Source organism: Schistocerca cancellata, chromosome 3, assembly GCF_023864275.1.
Source record: "Schistocerca cancellata isolate TAMUIC-IGC-003103 chromosome 3, iqSchCanc2.1, whole genome shotgun sequence".
In the NCBI taxonomy this organism is placed as follows: domain Eukaryota; kingdom Metazoa; phylum Arthropoda; class Insecta; order Orthoptera; family Acrididae; genus Schistocerca; species Schistocerca cancellata.
The window spans coordinates 678,276,406-678,294,823 of record NC_064628.1 but is presented as its reverse complement, the minus strand read 5'-3'; the positions used below and the strand labels follow the sequence as shown (position 1 = coordinate 678,294,823).

Sequence of the window (18,418 nt, the reverse complement as noted above, 5' to 3'; positions counted from 1 at the left end):
ACCTATCGCACAAGGAAAGATGCCGTGTTTCTTGACTTCCACAAAGCGTTCGATACAGTTTCCCACAGTCGTTTAATGAACAAAGTAAGAGCATATGGACTATCAGACCAATCGTGTGAGTGGATTGAAGAGTTCCTAGATAACAGAACGCAGCATGTCATTCTCAGTGGAGAGAAGTCTTCCGAAGTAAGAGTGATTTCAGGTGTGCTACAGGGGAGTGTCGTAGGACCGCTGCTATTCACAATATACATAAATGACTTGTGGATGACATCGGAAGTTCACTGAGGCTACTTGCACATGATGCTGTGGTATATCGAGAGGTTGTAACAATGGAAAATTGTACTGCAGCGAATTGACCCATGGTGCAGGGAATGGCAATTGAATCTCAATGTAGACAAGTGTAATGTGCTGCGAATACATAGAGAGAAAGATCCCATATCATTTAGCTACAATATAGCAGGTCAGCAACTGGAAGCAGTTAATTCCATAAATTATCTGGGAGTAGGCATTAGGAGTGATTTAAAATGGAATGATCATATAAAGTTGATCGTCGGTAAAGCAGATGCCAGACTGAGATTCATTGGAAGAATCCTAAGAAAATGCAATCCGAAAACAAAGGAAGTATAATACAGTACGCTTGTTCGCCCACTGCATGAATAATGCTCAGCAGTGTTTGATCCGTACCAGATAGGGTTGATAGAAGAGACAGAGAAGATCCAACGGAGAGCAGCGCGCTTCGTTACAGGTATGAAACGTCCCCTTTGAATAATTTATACAAGACTGTGCTTACACTGACACACAATATTTTTAGCGCAACGCAATCTGACTTTCAGAAATCCCTACAAAGGAATGGCCCTGACTAACATTAACCAGTACCTTACACAAATCACTTACCTCACCAAAATCTTCGTTACTCGAACTACTGCAATACAGCGAGCGCCACTACTGCCAGCTAAATGTTGTTGTTGTTGTTGTTGTGGTCTTCAGTCCTGAGACTGGTTTGATGCAGCTCTCCATGCTACTCTATCCTGTGCAAGCTTCTTCATCTCCCAGTACCTACTGCAACCTACATCCTTCTGAATCTGCTTAGTGTATTGATCTCTTGGTCTCCCTCTACGATTTTTACCCTCCACGCTGCCCTCCAATGCTAAATTTGTGATCCCTCGATGCCTCAGAACATGTCCTACCAACCGATCCCTTCTTCTAGTCAAGTTGTGCCACAAACTTCTCTTCTCCCCAATCCTATACAATACCTCCTCATTAGTTACGTGATCTACCCACCTTATCTTCAGCATTCTTCTGTAGCACCACATTTCAAAAGCTTCTATTCTCTTCTTGTCCAAATTAGTTATCGTCCATGTCTCACTTCCATACATGGCTACACTCCATACAAATACTTTCAGAAACGACTTCCTGACACCTAAATCTATATTCGATGTTAACAAATTTCTCTTCTTGAGAAACGCTTTCCTTGCCATTGCCAGTCTACATTTTATATCCTCTCTACTTCGACCATCATCGGTTATTTTACTCCCTAAATAGCAAAACTCCTTTACTACTACTTTACTACTACTTTACTACTACTTTACAGCTAAATAAAAGATTCGAACTACGGAAGGCACTAACTACTGATAGGGATAGTTAGCAAATGAAAGATTTTAATAGAGAACAAACAATGTATTTACCTCAATAGTCATAATATATGATATCCAGTATTACAAACTTCAAAACTCCGCCATCTCTCTCCCCACATCCACCACTGCTGGCGACTCACCTCCAACTGCGCAACGCTACGCGCTGTTAACATCCAGCTGCCCAACACTACAATGGCTGACAACAATGCAAACTAGCCACAGACTGCACACAGCACAGCCAGTGATTTTCATACAGAGCGCTACGTAACGTTGCCAATAAGAAAACATAAACAGCCTACTTACATAGCCCCCATGCTCCCCACAAAAAATTTTACAAATTGTTTTGCGCATTGGGCAATACATATTTGTTAAAATTTTTCATAATCGTAATTACAATAACAAAGAAATCAAGTGCACACACTTATTGATACAATGTTGGTCAAAAGCTAAAATTTTCTCACAGTCCATAAAGACAGTCCTGATCATTCATCATAATAGTAATTACAGTTTTTTTTTCACAAAGTCTCATTAGTAAAAGAAATTGCACACAGAAGTAGTGGATTTCCATGCAGTCTTGAAGAAGTAGTGTTGTCCTTCCAACGGAAAGACAGTGCTGACTCTTGACATGCAGACAGGTAATGGGCCACAACAGAGCAAACCCACAGCAGAGTCATTCGACGTTTTGAAGAATATTGGTAGGTAGGTCATCACAGAGCAGACCCACTGTAGTCCTGGTAGATAGTATGGTATTGGTGGGCCATTAGAGGTGCAGACCCACTGCAGTCCTTGTAGAAATTGTGGACAGGCCCACTGTAGTCCTGGTAGAAATAATGGTATTGGTGGGTCATCAAAGATGCAGACCCACTGTAGTCCTTGTAGAGATAATGGTATTGGTGTGTCATCAAAGATGCAGATCCACTGTAGTCCTTGTAGAGATAATGGTATTGGTGGGTCATCAAAGATGCAGACCCACTGTAGTCCTCGTAGAGATGGCCAGCAGCCATCTGCTGTGACTGTGCAGGTGCACAATCACCATTGAAGAGTCTTGCGGATAATATAGCAAGTCCATAACCACCACTTGTGCACTCACAAAGTTTTTGGAATTGTCCTTAGAACCAGCAATGCTGTTATCCAGCGCCTTGCTGAATTATCAACACACGTGCAAACACTAACAGTCCCTACTTCTCACATATTGTCCATATACTACGACCAACAGAAAAGTGTGCAGTGAAATGTAACTAACAACTTACTTAATTTGATGAACTGGTGTCAATTACAATATTATAACATGAGAATACAATTACAAAGGTACAAAATTCATCATTAAAAACATAACAATACAGATAAAATTTGTAGTACAGGCTTTACAAAAGAATCAAAATAACGTATACATCAGTGTTACAGGAATTATGACATGAGTACATAGATAAAAGATCAGAATAACTTTCGAAACATCAACATTACACATGAGCATTAAAACAGAATAGAATAAATAATGTCTAAACATCTTTACAAAGAAAATAACATATTATCAGAAAAATTCTACAACATAACTCATATCAGTTAAACACATAAAGACAGGAAAAACACAAATATACAAGAGTACACAAACATATAGCAGAATAACACAAGAGGAAAGGGCAGGGTTTGGTTTCAGTGTAACATTTGGTACTGCAGTCCAACCCAAAACTTCATTCCATAGATTTTTCGTCTTATTTCAACATTTGTTTCCACCAAAAAATCCTATCCAAGCATGCTTTCTGTATTTATATATTCACAATTTTCTTACGTCATTATTTATTTTTCATTATCTTACCTCATCATTTATTTCCAAGAAAATCCTACCTGTACCTGCTTTCTGTACTTTTTTGTATAACTTCTCAATGCATTTCTTCCAATTAATCGCAACTCATTCTCTTATAGTCTACCCCCTCTTAAGTTAACTTAAATCTACTGAGCTCAGATGCTAAACTAAGGGACGAGGCAATGCAGCAGCACAAAACAATTAACGCAAACAGCAATGACAAAAAAATGCAAATTGGTAGCAGCCGTAAATCTAAATTAACAGAGAAAATGCAACATTATAACTAATATGAGCCAATGTGCAGCAACAAGAAAAATAAATGAGTAGTAAAACTAGCTTAACAGAGTAATACAAAGTGAAATTTAGTAGCACTATGCCTGGCAAACAGCAGCAGCAACTTATATCTAAACATGACATAGCTCAAGCAAAAAAAAAAACATTACACTAAAGACAATAATGCAAACTAGCCACAGACTGCACACAGCGCAGCCAGTGATTTTCATACAGAGCGCTACGTAACGTTGCCAATAAGAAAACATAAACGGCCTACTTACACAGGATCATTTAGTAATCGCGAAAGCGTTACGGAGATGATAGATAAACTCCAGTGGAAGACTCTGCAGGAGAGACGCTCAGTAGCTCGGTACAGACTTTTGTTGAACTTTCGAGAACATACCTTCACCGAGGAGTCAAGTAATATATTGCTCCATCCTACGTATATCTCGCGAAGAGACCGTGAGGATAAAATCAGAGAGATTAGAGCCCACACAGAGGCATACCGACAATCCTTCTTTCCACGAACAATACGAGACTGGAATAGAAGGGAGAACCGATAGAGGTACTCAAGGTACTCTCCGCCACATACCGTCAGGTGACTTGCGGAGTATGGTTGTAGATGTAGATGTAACTATGCCTCCATGCACGACATAATCTGTTTTACTCCAGTGTTCCCAGCTACAGGGTGGAAGCTAAACAACTATTGCATAGTTTATGTTCAATACGTTTCCCTGAATTTGCACTGTATGGTTTCAGGAGAAACAATAATATTATACTAGAGATTTTTCCATTATACTTTCGTATGTAGGTTATCATCCTGTTATAATCTTAGGAGCGCTTTGGGTCAAGAACCTATAAGATGATAACAATATGGAGGAGATTAAAAAGTAGATGGTTTGACTTATGGTAAGGAAAATGTTTTATGCCGGTGGTGACGCACAGATCGTAAATATTTAAAGCAAGTTATGTGCTTCTACCTAAAAAGATATCAACATTATAAACCTTTTTTGTGAAGCACTTTGCCAAATGGGTTTTTAAGGGTTTCAGCTGCATTTATTATGTATCTTTTGGAAAGTTGTTCCTGCGAAAACAGCGATCATACCTGAAGTAAAAGTTTTCAGATAAAAATTGCCTAACACATGTAAGTAGTTAAAATTTAAAATTTACATATCAGAGCAGCAGTTTCGATCGTGCTACGATCATCTTCAGACTATCAACAATTCATGGCTGGAAAAAGAGTGTCGCGAGAAGCAGTTCGCAATGTAGCGCCGGTAAAGATGCTGTATGCAGCGGTCATCTGATAAACAATTTTCAAATTTTAACAAGTTACATGCGATTTTTATTTTTAAAAAATTGTATTCATTCTTTCCGTTAGCTGTGTTTATTTTTGCTTTTTATATGTTTAATACGTTATCAATTTCAACTCTGAAGTCCACAATATATTATACATAAAAACAGCCTAAATGAAGATGCCTGCGATCAAAGAAATTGCCGCTTGATGCATGCGTAACCTGCAGCTTGCATCGACATGTTTGACACATTAGTAGCCGACAGAACCATAGATCTACATCTACATGACAACTCTGCAATTCACATTTACGTGCTCGACGGAAAGTTCATAGAATCACTTTCAGACTATTTCTCGACCATTCTATTCTCGAATGGGTACTTGCAGTGAGCAAAAGCACGGTGAGTCGTTGGGCGAAGCATCTGTCATCATCGCAACAACCCCGTGCAGACCCTTTCAATCTCCCACGTGCGCACAGCTGTGACTCACGTGATGGAACGTGTGGACACTCTTATTCGAGGTGATGAAAACATATGACACTACAAGCTCTCAAACAAGTCTGCGCACCCGAGAGGAACTCACAATACTTCACTGAACCGTTCTTCCTTATCCATCCTAAAGCCTGGATCTCGCCCCTTCCATCAGTTTAGTCGAATGAAGGATGCACTTACGGGAAGCAGTATGTGGATGATGGGGAGGTTACTGATGCATCAAGACGTCGGCTCCGACGTCGACCAGTAGAGCGGTACCGTGCCCTCCCAGTAAGGTGGCGTAAGGCCGTCACATTGAATGGAGATTATGTTGAAAAATAGGTTTTTGTAGCCAAAAGAGGGAGGAATAATAAGGTATATTGCAGTCCTGAATAAAACCATCCTGCTTTCAGTAAAGAAATTGTTGCATTTTTTATTGAACGCCCCTGTAACTGTGTCTCGGAATCTGGCAGAAAATCCAAAGAAATTCTGGTCGTATATAAAGTATGCTTGTGAAAGACACAGTCAGTACCTTCACTGCATGTTGGATAGGTAAAGTTACTGATGACCGTGCCACTAAAGTGGAGCTGCTAAACACTGTTAACCGAAATTCCTTCACCAAATAAGAGCAAATAAATATTCTACAATTACAAGTAAGAACAGTTCCCAACATGAGTAATATCTTCCGCATACCCACTTAATAAAGGCAAGTCCTCCGGTCTAGATTGTATAACAATTAGGTTCCTTTCGGAGTAAGCTGGTGAAATAGCTACGTTTTTAGCAATCATCTACAACCGCTCTCTCGACCAATGATCCGTACCTAAATACTGGAAAGTTGCACAGGCCCCACTAAAGCACAAGAAAGAAAACAGAAGTAATTCGTTGAATGATAGAGCCGCATCACTGGATGAAAATGACCTAGGGCAGAAAATGTCTAATTGCATGGATAATAAACGTATTGCAGCCTGATTGCACCATGTTTTTCATTGTCAAACGTCGTTGAGGCTGTGCATCACCACAAAAATAAAATTTTAAAATGTGAAACATGTGTTTTAAAATGGCCAACGGTTGATATTGTCTAATTGCACCGATAATAAGCAGATTACAGCCTACTTCGATAATAGTTTCATTCCCAAACCATATCACTGAAATGGAATTGTAGTAGGCTTATGGGACACATACTTTGTTCTACTATTATGAAGTGCCCTGAAAAAAACGACCTATTGATAAGTAACTAGTACGGATTAAGAAAACATCGTTCTTGTGAAACACAACTGTCCCCCTTATTTACACGAACGAATGAGGGGGATCTCAAATTGATCCCATATTTCTGGATTCCATCATGGGTTCTGATGCCGTTCCTCGCAAGCGTCTTCTAATCAAATTGCGTACATATGGAATATTATGCAAGAAACGTCACAGTTCGGAGTAATTGACTGGAAGTCATCTAGTCAGACGGAAGTGATATCCAAGGTTTTCCCAAGGATGTGTTACTTGCCTTCCGCTGTTCTTAATTTTTATAAGCGGTTTAAGGGACGATATGTGCAACCTTCTTCCAGAGTCTGCAGATGATGCTGCCTTTTACCGTTTAGTAAAATTATCGGAAGATAAAAATTAATTGCTAAATCATTTACACAAGATTTCTGTATCATGCGAAATCGGGCAATTGTCCCTAACAGTAAAAAGTGTCAGGCCTTCCAAAAGAATAGCTAAAAAAGTTACATTTCGGTTACACAGCAAATCCGCAGGTTTTATTGGCTCAACACTTACAAGATGCAACAAATCTACTGCAGAAACTTCCTACTACCCACTAATTCTCATGTCCGTCCTCTCTGGATTACTGCTGCGTGGGATGGGATCCTTACCAGATAGGATTGACGAAGAACATTGAACAAGTTCAAAGCGTTTCTTGTATTATCGTAAAGTAGAGGAAGGAATGTCAAGGACATGATAAGCGAGTTGTGGTGGAAATCATTAAAACAAAAGCGTTTTTCGTTGCGGCGAGAGGTCTGATCATGAAATTTTGATCAAATACTTTCTCCTCCGATTGCGAATGTATTTTATTGACTCGGAATAAAATAAGAACTCGAACTGCAAGCGCCTTTGTATATCTGCGACGCTCTGGTTTCCTGCAAAAAAAAAAAATAATAAATAAATAAATAAATAAATCCATGACAGCTCTCTGCATGAATCGCATCTCCGTTGCAGACTTCATTTTAAAGAACACGTATGGACCCGCCAACTGCCCGCCAACTGTCGGAGCTTCATGAAATTATAGGAGCTGAAGCAAGAATATTCCACCATGTCCCGCAACAAATTATGAATTTTTTAAACCGAAATTGCCCGCGCGAAGGAAAGTGTTGAATTAACCTACTGGCCATTAAAATTGCTACACCAACAAGAAATGCAGATGATAAACGGGTATTCATTGGACAGTTATATTATACTAGAACTGACATCTGATTACATTTTCACGCAATTTGGGTGCATAGATCCTGAGAAAAAAGTACCCAAAACAACCACCTCTGGCCGTACTAACGGCCTTGATACGCCTGGATATTGAGTCAGAGCTTGGATGACGTGTACAGGTACAGCTGCCCACGCAGCTTCAACACGATACCACAGTTCATCAAGAGTACTGACTGGCGTATTGTGACGAGCCAGTTGCTCGGCCAACATTGACAGACGTTTTCAATTGGTGAGAGATCTGGAGAATGTGCTGGCCAGCGCAGCAGTCGAACATTTTCTGTATCCAGAAAGGCCCGTACAGGACCTACAATATGCGGTCGTGCATTATCCTGCCGAAATGTAGGGTTTCGCAGGGATCGAATGAAGGGTAGAGGCACGGGTCGTAACACATCTGAAATGTAAGGTCCACTGTTCAAAGTGCCATCAATGCGAACAAGAGGTGACCGAGACGTGTAACCAATGGCACTCCATACCATCACACTGGGTGATACGCCAGTATGGCGATGACGAATATGCGCTTCCAATGTGCGTTCACCGCGATGTCATCAAACACGGATGCTACCATCATGATGCTGTAAACAGAACCCGGATTCATCCGAAAAAACGACGTTTTGCCATTCGTGCATCCAGGTTCGTCGTTGAGTACACCATCGCAGGTGCTTCTGTCTGTGACGCAGCGTCAAGGGTAACCGCAGCCATGGTCTCCGAGCTGATAGTCCATGCTGCTGCAGACGTCCCCATCTGTTGACTCAGGGATCTAGACGTGGCTGCACGATCCGTTCCAGCCATGCGGATAATATGCCTGTCACCTCGACTGCTAGTGATACGAGGCCGTTAGGATCCAGCACGGCGTTCCGTATTGCCCTCCTGAACCCACCGATTCCATATTCTGCTAACAGTCATGGGATCTCGACCAACGCGAGCTGCAGTGTCGCGATACGATAAACCGCAATCGCGATAGGCTACAATCCGACCTTTATCAAAGTCGGAAACGTGATGGTACGCATTTCTCCTCCTTACACGAGGCATCACAACGACGTTTCACCAGGCAACGCTGGTCAGCTACTGTCTGTGTATGGGAAATCGGTTGGAAACATTCCTTATGTCAGCACGTTGTATGTTCCGCCACCGGCGCCAACCTCGTGTGAATGCTCTGAAAAGCTAATCATTTGCATATCACAGCATCTTCTTCCTGTCGGTTAAATTTCGCGTCTGTACCACGTGATCTTCGTGGTGTAGCAATTTTAAGGGCTAGTAGTGTAATTATTGGACACCCGTCGTATTAAAAGCGCCTGGCACTGAAGACCACGCTAGCTTTCGAGCCTCTGTAACTGATCGCCAATCTCTTAGATCCTGCGTTCTCTTAAATCTTGCATGTCATTTTCGTTGCTTCTGCAACAGTGTCGTGACCAGTTTTGCGTACCAATGAGGATCTGCTCCGTCTCTTTATTGTTAGTTTTCCAACTATGTCAGCTGTTTGCTGGTAGACTCCGGCAGTGACTAACGGCAAGTTGCGCGCTGTTTCAGTTGGTGGACGACGACGGCTCCATCGAGACAGCGCTCATCAACTACCTGTTCGCCAAGCAGGTGGTGAACCGGCTGCGCGCGCAGATGGACGTCAGCGACCTGCAGCGCAAGCGCTCCTACTGGAAGCAGTGCGCCTTCAACGCCGTCTCCTGCTTCGGCAAGTAGGCGGATGGAGCACGTCGACACCGCAGCTACCCTCAGCCACCGCCACCATCTCCCAGACAACGGCAACGCGCCGGCGCACTGAAGACGCTCCTCTGTCACTCCACAGGGGGCCACCTCCGCAGCCCCACTAGTCTAGCCTCCCCTCTCTAGGCTAAAAACGTGTGATAAACTTACTGAGACTTAGATAAATTTACCTATGTACATAATCTTTGACACTCGTACCCTTACATCCCAAAGAATGCCAACTTCCTCAACTACTGTCCCGTCCCAGTGATAGCGAGCAGAACTCATCTGATAATATTATCACTAAATTTATGTGTATCTAATGTTCAGTTTCCTTGGCGTCTCTACATCATTTCCAATTTTCACAAAAAATTATACAGTAGTGATTGTATCCTCATGTCCATTATATACTTCTAACCAATGTAAAAGTTCAGTGCACTGGCGCGCTTTCGTTATCTTCCCTCTTTATGATTTAGAATTTTTACGAGTTAGGGAATACTTCACCAATAAGCCCCTTCTATTAAATCTAATAGATGTACATAAGTGTGTTAGACTTCCCCAAATATAGTTTATTAGCTAACTTCTTATACCAAGTGGCCCTAATATCATGTCTGCTTAAAACATACATTTCCAATCAATTAATGCATATCGTGAAAAAAATCGTAATGTAGTGTTGACTTCACTTTAGCATCTTTGTAAGCATTTAAGGTCAAGAATAAACAAGTATAAACAATAATATTTACTTGTGTGCTTATTTATGTTTCTTCCTTCCCGCTCCATACTGTTTAGTCTGGTGCCATGTAACTGAACGCTGTAGTATGAACGTACTTCAATGCTGACGTATGAGCTTACGGCACAGTACACTGCTCTGTGACTCTATCAGACATAAGAATAGCTATATTTTGAAGAAAAAAATTAAGGAAAAAGTGTTTTATGTTTCATACATACATCAACTTTTTGTCTAGGAAAATTCAGTGCATAACAACATTAGAAAGTATGTGGAAACAACATGACAATAGTTTATAGGTTTCGTCACATGGCATCCGAAAATATAAAAATGTTTTAAATGCCACAGATAAATCACGTAAAATTCTAGTTACTTTTCCAAGGTGATCAATGCTAGGAATTACCTCTTCACATACACTAGACATACTAAACAATGAGACCACAGAGACAGTGTTATAAACAATATAAACGATGTTATTTTATTAAGAAAATATTTTCTATTTTCAGAACACGCCATTTAGAATAAAACACTCGAACTTTCGAGAGCTGTCTCCGTGTGATAAAGAGATATTGACTGAGATCACTCTTCCAACTTGCCTCGAAGATCCGACATATATGTAACGCCCCATTACGGACCATGCACGCCTTCGAGTACCCGTTGTGATTATGTCTTGGTTTGTGGAGCGCTCAACTGCGCGGTCATCAGCTTTTTACACAGTCCAATGTTTCTCGCAGTCCACTCGAGCCACTGTCACAAATAGTGATGAAATGAAGAGGACAACACAAACACCCAGTGGAGTACGTGTTGTGTCGTGTCCTCCGCGAATGAGGTAGCGTCTGCAGAGGCAAGACAATTCACAATGTCGCTCAGCATTTTACTACGTACACGTCATATATAAAATGAATTAGCTTGAGCACTTGGTTGTGGCTGAACTTTGGTTACAGAATGGACTCAAAATGCAATGTGCCACTCGTCTATTCATATTTAGATTTCGTTACAAAAGAGCAATCAGTGTAATAAGTTACGGATGCAAAATACTAACGCGAATTCTTTACAGACGAATGGAAAAACTGGTAGCAGCCGACCTCGGGGAAGATCAGTTTGGATTCCGTAGAAATATTGGAACACGTGAGGCAATATTGGCCCTACGACATATCTTAGAAGAAAGATTAAGGAAAGGCAAACCTACGTTTCTAGCATTTGTGGATTTAGAGAAAGCTTTTGACAATGTTGACTGGAATACTCTCTTTCAAATTCTGAAGGTGGCAGGGGTAAAATTCAGGGAGCGAAAGTCTATTTACAATTTGTACAGAAACCAGATGGCAGTTGTAAGAGTCGAGGGGCATGAAAGGGAAGCAGTGGTTGGGAAGGGAGTGAGACAGGCTTGTCGCCTATCCCCGATGTTATTCAGTTTGTATATTGAGCAAGCAGCGAAGGAAACAAAAGAAAAATTCGGAGTAGGTATTAAAAGCCATGGAGAAGAAATAAAAACTTTGAGGTTCGCCGATGACATTGTAATTCTGTCAGAGACAGCAAAGGACTTGGAAGAGCAGTTGAACGGAACAGACAGTGTCATGAAAGGAGGGTATAAGATGAACATCAACAAAAGCAAAACGAGGATTATGGAATGTAGTCGAATTAAGTCGGGTGATGCTGAGGGAATTAAATTAGGAAATGAGACACTTAAAGTAGTAAAGGAGTTTTGCTATTTGGGGAGCAAAATAACTGATGATGGTCGAAGTAGAGAGGATATAAAATGTAGACTGGCAATGGCGAGGAAAGCGTTTCTGAAGAAGAGAAATTTGTTAACATCGAGTATAGATTTAAGTGTGAGGAAGTCGTTTCTGTAAGTATTTGTATGGAGCGTAGCCACGTATGGAAGTGAAACATGGACGATAACTAGTTTGGACAAGAAGAGAATAGAAACTTTCGAAATGTGGTGCTACAGAAGAATGCTGAAGATTAGATGGGTAGATCATATAACTAATGAGGAGGTATTGAATAGGATTGGGGAGAAGAGAATTTTGTGGTACAACTTGACTAGAAGAAGGGGTCGGTTGGTAGGACATGTTCTGAGACATCAAGGGATCACCAATTTACTATTGGAGGGCTGCGTGGAGGGTAAAAATCGTAGAGGGAGACCAAGAGATGAATATACTTATCAGATTCAGAAGAATGTAGGTTGCAGTAGGTACTGGGAGATGAAGAAGCTTGCACAGGATAGAGTAGCATGGAGAGCTGCATCAAACCAGTCTCAGGACTGAAGACCACAACAACAACAACAAAAGAAGCGGCCAAGAATAGAATAAACAACCAGAAACTTAACGGAAGTCAGAGGTATACACATAGAAAGCAATGGGCGCAGACTTTGGATACTGAGCAGGGGCAGGAGCAAAGGCAGAGGCTTGATACTCGTAGGGAGAATGTGAACGACAGTTTCAAACATGACGCCCATCTATCGTATGTGGCATGGCCTGTCTTCTTCATGGGCCTTGCCTCGGGACCAGGGGGTGTACATCACGGTACTTGACACTGCAGGTCAGCAGCTGTCTATGACGGGCAGTCAGCAACTATTTCAGACGAGTTTAATAATTCATGACTGCGCTTTTAAACTGCATACTAGCTTTTGATGTCTCACGACAAAGTTAAGTCCTTTAGTGGGTACATTTTCAATTAAATATTGATCTCCTTGGGCGCTGCAAAGGCCGAGTAGAGTGACGTCACGTCACAAATTCGTTGCGAGCCCCGCATTTCTCGTGCGCCCCGTCCTGAAGTGAGCCAGGCCTTCCACGAACTGCCAACACTCGTCGCTGCGCATGTGTTATTGCGGTCGTCCTCTGAATGGTTCCAGACACTGACACATTGCCTACGTAAGGGGAACACGGTACAAGCCCTGGCAGTCACCAGTTTACCTCCTGATGAAGATGGCTGACACAGCTGACGAAAGCTGGAGGATTTTATTCGAAACGACGGAGTTTAAAACCGGGATTTTATTCAGGCATGCCACTGAACAAGGTTCAGAGGGCACTAAACACTTTTCTTGTACTTTTACAGCTTTGGCTCAAATTATAGTTCAAATGGCTCTAAGCACTATAGGGCTTAACATCTGAGGTCATCAGTCCTCTAGACTTAGAACTCCTTAAACCTAACTAACCTAAGGACATCACACACATCCATGCCCGAGGCAGGATTCGAACCTGCGACCGTAGCAGCCGCGCAATTCTGAAGCGCCTAGAACCGCTCGACCACAGCAGCCGGCTCAAATTGTGGTGTACTTGTATATACTACACACAGTTGATATGACCAGATGCTTAAAAAGTACAGCAAGTGATTGTTTTGTTATCCGTAAGTTCTTTAACACTTTTTTTTTTTTTTTTTTTGGAAGACGAGCACACAACAATAGCTGCTATGGTGATTTAACGGCAAGCTTGGCATTGTTAGACGACGATAAGAATCCTCTGCACATATTTACGGAAATTTCGACGTAAAGCAAGGCTTTCTTTCTACAGATGACTCATCATGATACATGAAGACACAGCGGAACGTTACAGAAGTGCTAACCAAAACTCTAGGAGTCTGACACGCTGCTTCCGGTGCTGTCAACGTTCATTCACCTGCAGCTGGAATCTGTCTTTTCGAGGTTCTTCGCGTTTCAATAGACCTTAAGCTGCTGCTCACAATAAGCTAAATAAACTGTAAGTGACTGCAACAGTTAACATCTTATTAACATTTTTAACCCCTCGGCACATTTTTGGGCTGGAAGTCTACAGTTTGAAAGTCTTGTTACCAGATCTTCTCAGCAACATCATACTCAGTGAATCTACGTGACCAACACAGCGTTTAATTTCTGTTATGTTGTATCCACCAATTACGATTTTTAACCAGTTGCTTAAAGTAGGACAACTAACCAGGAAAACGCTACGAAAGTACCAAATATAGCACGTATAACAAAAAGTATCTCGCCATATTTACGTCTTATAAATTATAGAGCGCAGCGATCAGTCGTCCTTTTTTAGATTTTATTACGTTAATCCAGATTTCGGCTAGTGGCTAGCCATTCTCAATGCTCCCGGCGCCCGAACAACAGGGACTTACATGCATCGAGAATAGAAAATAGTGCATTGAGCATGGCTAGCCACTAGCCGAAATCTGGATCTGCGTAATAAAATTTAAAAAAAAGGGCGACTGGTTGCTGCCCTCTTTAGTTTATAAGCCACATAACAGTCGCGGAGTGCACCCACTTTCCGAATGGAAGGCAACCTGATATTTACATCTGATTTTCATACTACAGTGCTGAGTGTAAAGGTGATCACCCATATAGCCAGCTCCTTAAAAGAGCACACAGATTGCTTTGATCATTGGTGTGACTCTCCACCGATCATGTTTGTCATGGCGGAGAAGTGAAGTGCTTGTAGCAGCAGCTTCTACATCTACATCTACATACATACTCCGCAATCCACCATACGGTGCGAGGAGGAGGGTACCTCGTACCACAACTAGCATCTTCTCTCCCTGTTCCACTCCCAAACAGAACGAGGGAAAAATGACTGCCTATATGCCTCTGTACGAGCTCTAATCTCTCTTATCTTATCTTTGAGGTCTTTCCGCGAAATGTAAGTTGGTGGCAGTAAAATTGTCTGCAGTCAGCCTCAAAAGCTGGTTTTCTAAATTTCCTCAGTAGCGATTCACGAAAAGAACGCCTCCTTTCCTCTAGAGACTCCCACCCGAGTTCCTGAAGCATTTCCGTAACACTCGCGTGATGATCAAACCTACCAGTAACAAATCTATCAGCCCGCCTCTGAATTGCTTCTGTGTCCTTCCTCAATCCGACCTGATAGGGATCCCAAACGCTCGAGCAGTACTCAAGAATAGGTTGTATTAGTGTTTTATAAGCGATCTCCTTTACAGATGAACCACATCTTCCCAAAATTCTACCAATGAACCGAAGATGACTATCCGCCTTCCCCACAACTGCCATTACATGCTTCTCCCACTTCATATCGCTCTGCAATGTTACGCCCAAATACTTAGTCGACGTGACTCTGTCAAACGCTACACTACTAATGGAGTATTCAAACAGTATAGGATTCCTTTTTCTATTCATTTGCATTAATTTACATTAGTTAGCTGCCATTCTTTACACCTATCACAAATCCTGTCCGAGTCATCTTGTATCCTCCTACAGTCACTCAACGACGACACCTTCCCGTACACCACAACATCATCAGTAAACGGCCGCACATTGCTATCCACCCTATCCAAAAGATCATTTATGTAGATAGAAAACAACAGCGGACCTACCACACTTCCCTGGGGCACTCCAGATGATACCCTCACCTACGATGAACACTCACCATCGAGGACAACGTACTGGGTTCTATTACTTAAGAAGTCTTCGAGCCACTCACATACTTGGGAACCAATCCCATATGCTCCTACCTTAGTTAGGAGTCTGCATTGGGGCACCGAGTCAAACGCTTTCCGGAAGTCAAGGAATATGGCATCCGTCTGATACCCTTCATCCACGGTTCGCAAGATATCATGTGAAAAAAGGGCGAGTTGCGTTTCGCAGGAGCGGTGCTTTCTAAAGCCGTGCTGATGCATGGACAGCAACTTCTCTGTCTCAAGGAAATTCATTATATTCGAACTGAGAATATGTTCGAGAATCCTGCAACAAACCGATGTTAAGGATATTGGTCTGTAATTTTGAGGATCCATCCTTCTACCCTTCTTATATACAGGCGTCACTTGCGCTTTTTTCCAGTCGCTCGGGACTTTACGTTGGGCAAGAGATTCGTGATAAATGCAAACTAAGTAAGGAGCCAATGCAGTAGAGTACTCTCTGTAAAACCGAATTGGAATCCCATCAGGACCTGGCGATTCATTTATTTTCAACCGATTCAGCTGCTTCACAACCCCAGGAATGTCTATCACTATGTCCTCCATACGGGAATCTGTACTAGACTCAAATGGCGGTATGTTTGTACGATCCTCCTTCGTGAAAGATTTCTCAAATGCTAAATTTAAAATTTCAGCTTTCGTTTTGCTGTCTTCCGTTGCCAGGCCAGACTGATCAGTTTGTGACTGGATGGAAGCCTTCGACCCGCTTACCGATTTTACGTTAGACCAGAATTTCCTTGGGTTTTCAGCAAGATCTTTTGCTAAGATATGACGGTGGTAGTGGTTGAATGCTTCGCGCATCGCTATTTTTACAGCAGCACGAATCTCAACTAACTTTTACCTGTCCTCATTCTTCCGATCTTTCTTGTACCCCGAGTGCAACTGCCTTTGCTTCCTGAGCATTCTCCGATTTGCGCTGTTAAACCACGGTGGGTCTTTTCCGCCCGTAACCCACTTTTTCGGCACATACTTGTCCAATGCGTGATTTACAATGTGTTTAAAATTTGCCCATAATTCTTCCACGTCCATCGTACCGGAAGTAAACGAAGTCGATTAATTTACTAAGTGGGATGCTAACAACTGCTTATCTGCTCTTTCTAGTAATAATACTCTCCTAGCCTTCTTGACCGACTTTATAACATTCGTAACCATAGTCGTAATGACAACATCATGATCACTAATCCCTGTCTCAACACTGACACCGTCGATGAGGTCTGCTCTGTTCGTGGCTACCAGACTTAAAATATTTCCAATACGCGTTGGCTGTCGATTTAGCTGCTCAAGACAGTTTTCGGGTAATGTGTTCAAAAGTAATTCACACGACGGCTTATTTGGAATGACGTAGTAGGATGGATCAACTAAGAGACTGAAAGCTTGTTATTCCCTTTAAAATTTAGACCGCAGTGTTCGTGAAAAATTATGAACCTGATTGTTTCCTGAAATTCACTTCGGTATATTGAATCAGACCCTCGACAGAGAATTCTAACCGACAATGAGATGAAAGTTGTTCGTGGGTGGTAAAGCTAACGCTAGAAAAACAAAGAGTGTTTAAGCGGAAGTGATACAGAAAAGTTCAGATTTTAATCATGACTATCAGTCACAACACTGCTTATATTCTCTTTACTTATTTTCAACTTTTACGCTATCTTTCTCAAGGACAGCCGCAGGTCATCCACAATCATCCATCGCAATCGTCCGATGTCGTCCGGAACTGTGCTTGTTGACGGTGGATACGAACGTGCCTCATCCTTGACACCTAACTTTCCGTCTCTAAATCACTGAAACTACTCAGACACACACTTTTTACACACTGCTTAAAAACCGTACACTTGATCCAACATTCCATGAGTCTTTATTGCAGGTTTCCCTAATCTAAAGCACAACTTCATGTAAACGGGTTATTCAATTTTGTGCTCCGTTTTCCAATGACACGAGTTCTCACAATGGCTCTGTTGGTCGCGTTGCAGTGTGCAACACTGCCTCACTTCGGTGCGTTTTTTAACATACAGGACGTTACCGAAATTTACAGACCTTGTATGATCAGTCATGCCAGAAGATACTTCCGCATATCACTGGTGTGCGTATCCTGTGTGAAGTCAAGTCAACTGATATAATTCAGTAGTTGTGCACTTGTTGCTCACGTTATTTAGCTGACTCTCCAACAGTCTATAGATCCGATGTTTCTTCAGACAGAAGAATTTATCAACTGTCTCTTTGTTGCTCATCATCTGTATCCAATCTTTTATGTGCAGTAGTGTTGTGTTCTCTCCTGGCCGAGCGGATCTAGGCGGTCAGTCCGGAACCACGCGGCTGCTTCGGTCGCAGGTTCGAATCCTGCCTCGGGCATGGATGTGCGTGATGTCCTTAGGTTAGTTAGGTTTAAGTAGTTCTTAGTTCTAGGGGTCTGATGACCACAGATGTTAAGTCCCATAGTGCTCAGAGCCATTTGAACCATTTTTTTGTTCTCTCCTTTTTATGCATGTGTGTAATTATTTGCTTCTCTCTCTCCCTTTCCTCCAATATACGAAGCAAAAAAGTACAGCTAAAAAGAAGGTTTTGCCATAGTTTCTAAATCTAAGGCGATGTGATTATACATATGATAAAATACATCAGACTTTATGTGCCCACAAAGCTTATGACGCATATTCATGGAGT

General features: G+C 41.9%; 1 protein-coding gene across 1 annotated transcript in view; it reads left to right on the top strand.

The window, feature by feature from the left end:
* Nucleotides 1-10,374, top strand: part of LOC126176951 (prohormone-1-like) — a 326,878-nt gene extending 316,504 nt beyond the window's left edge. The window contains exon 3 of the mRNA XM_049924159.1: nt 9,469-10,374. Coding sequence (XP_049780116.1) covers nt 9,469-9,633 — 165 coding nt within the window. The 3' untranslated portion in view covers nt 9,634-10,374. The remainder of the gene's footprint in view (nt 1-9,468) is intronic.
* Nucleotides 10,375-18,418: the final 8,044 nt, after the last annotated feature.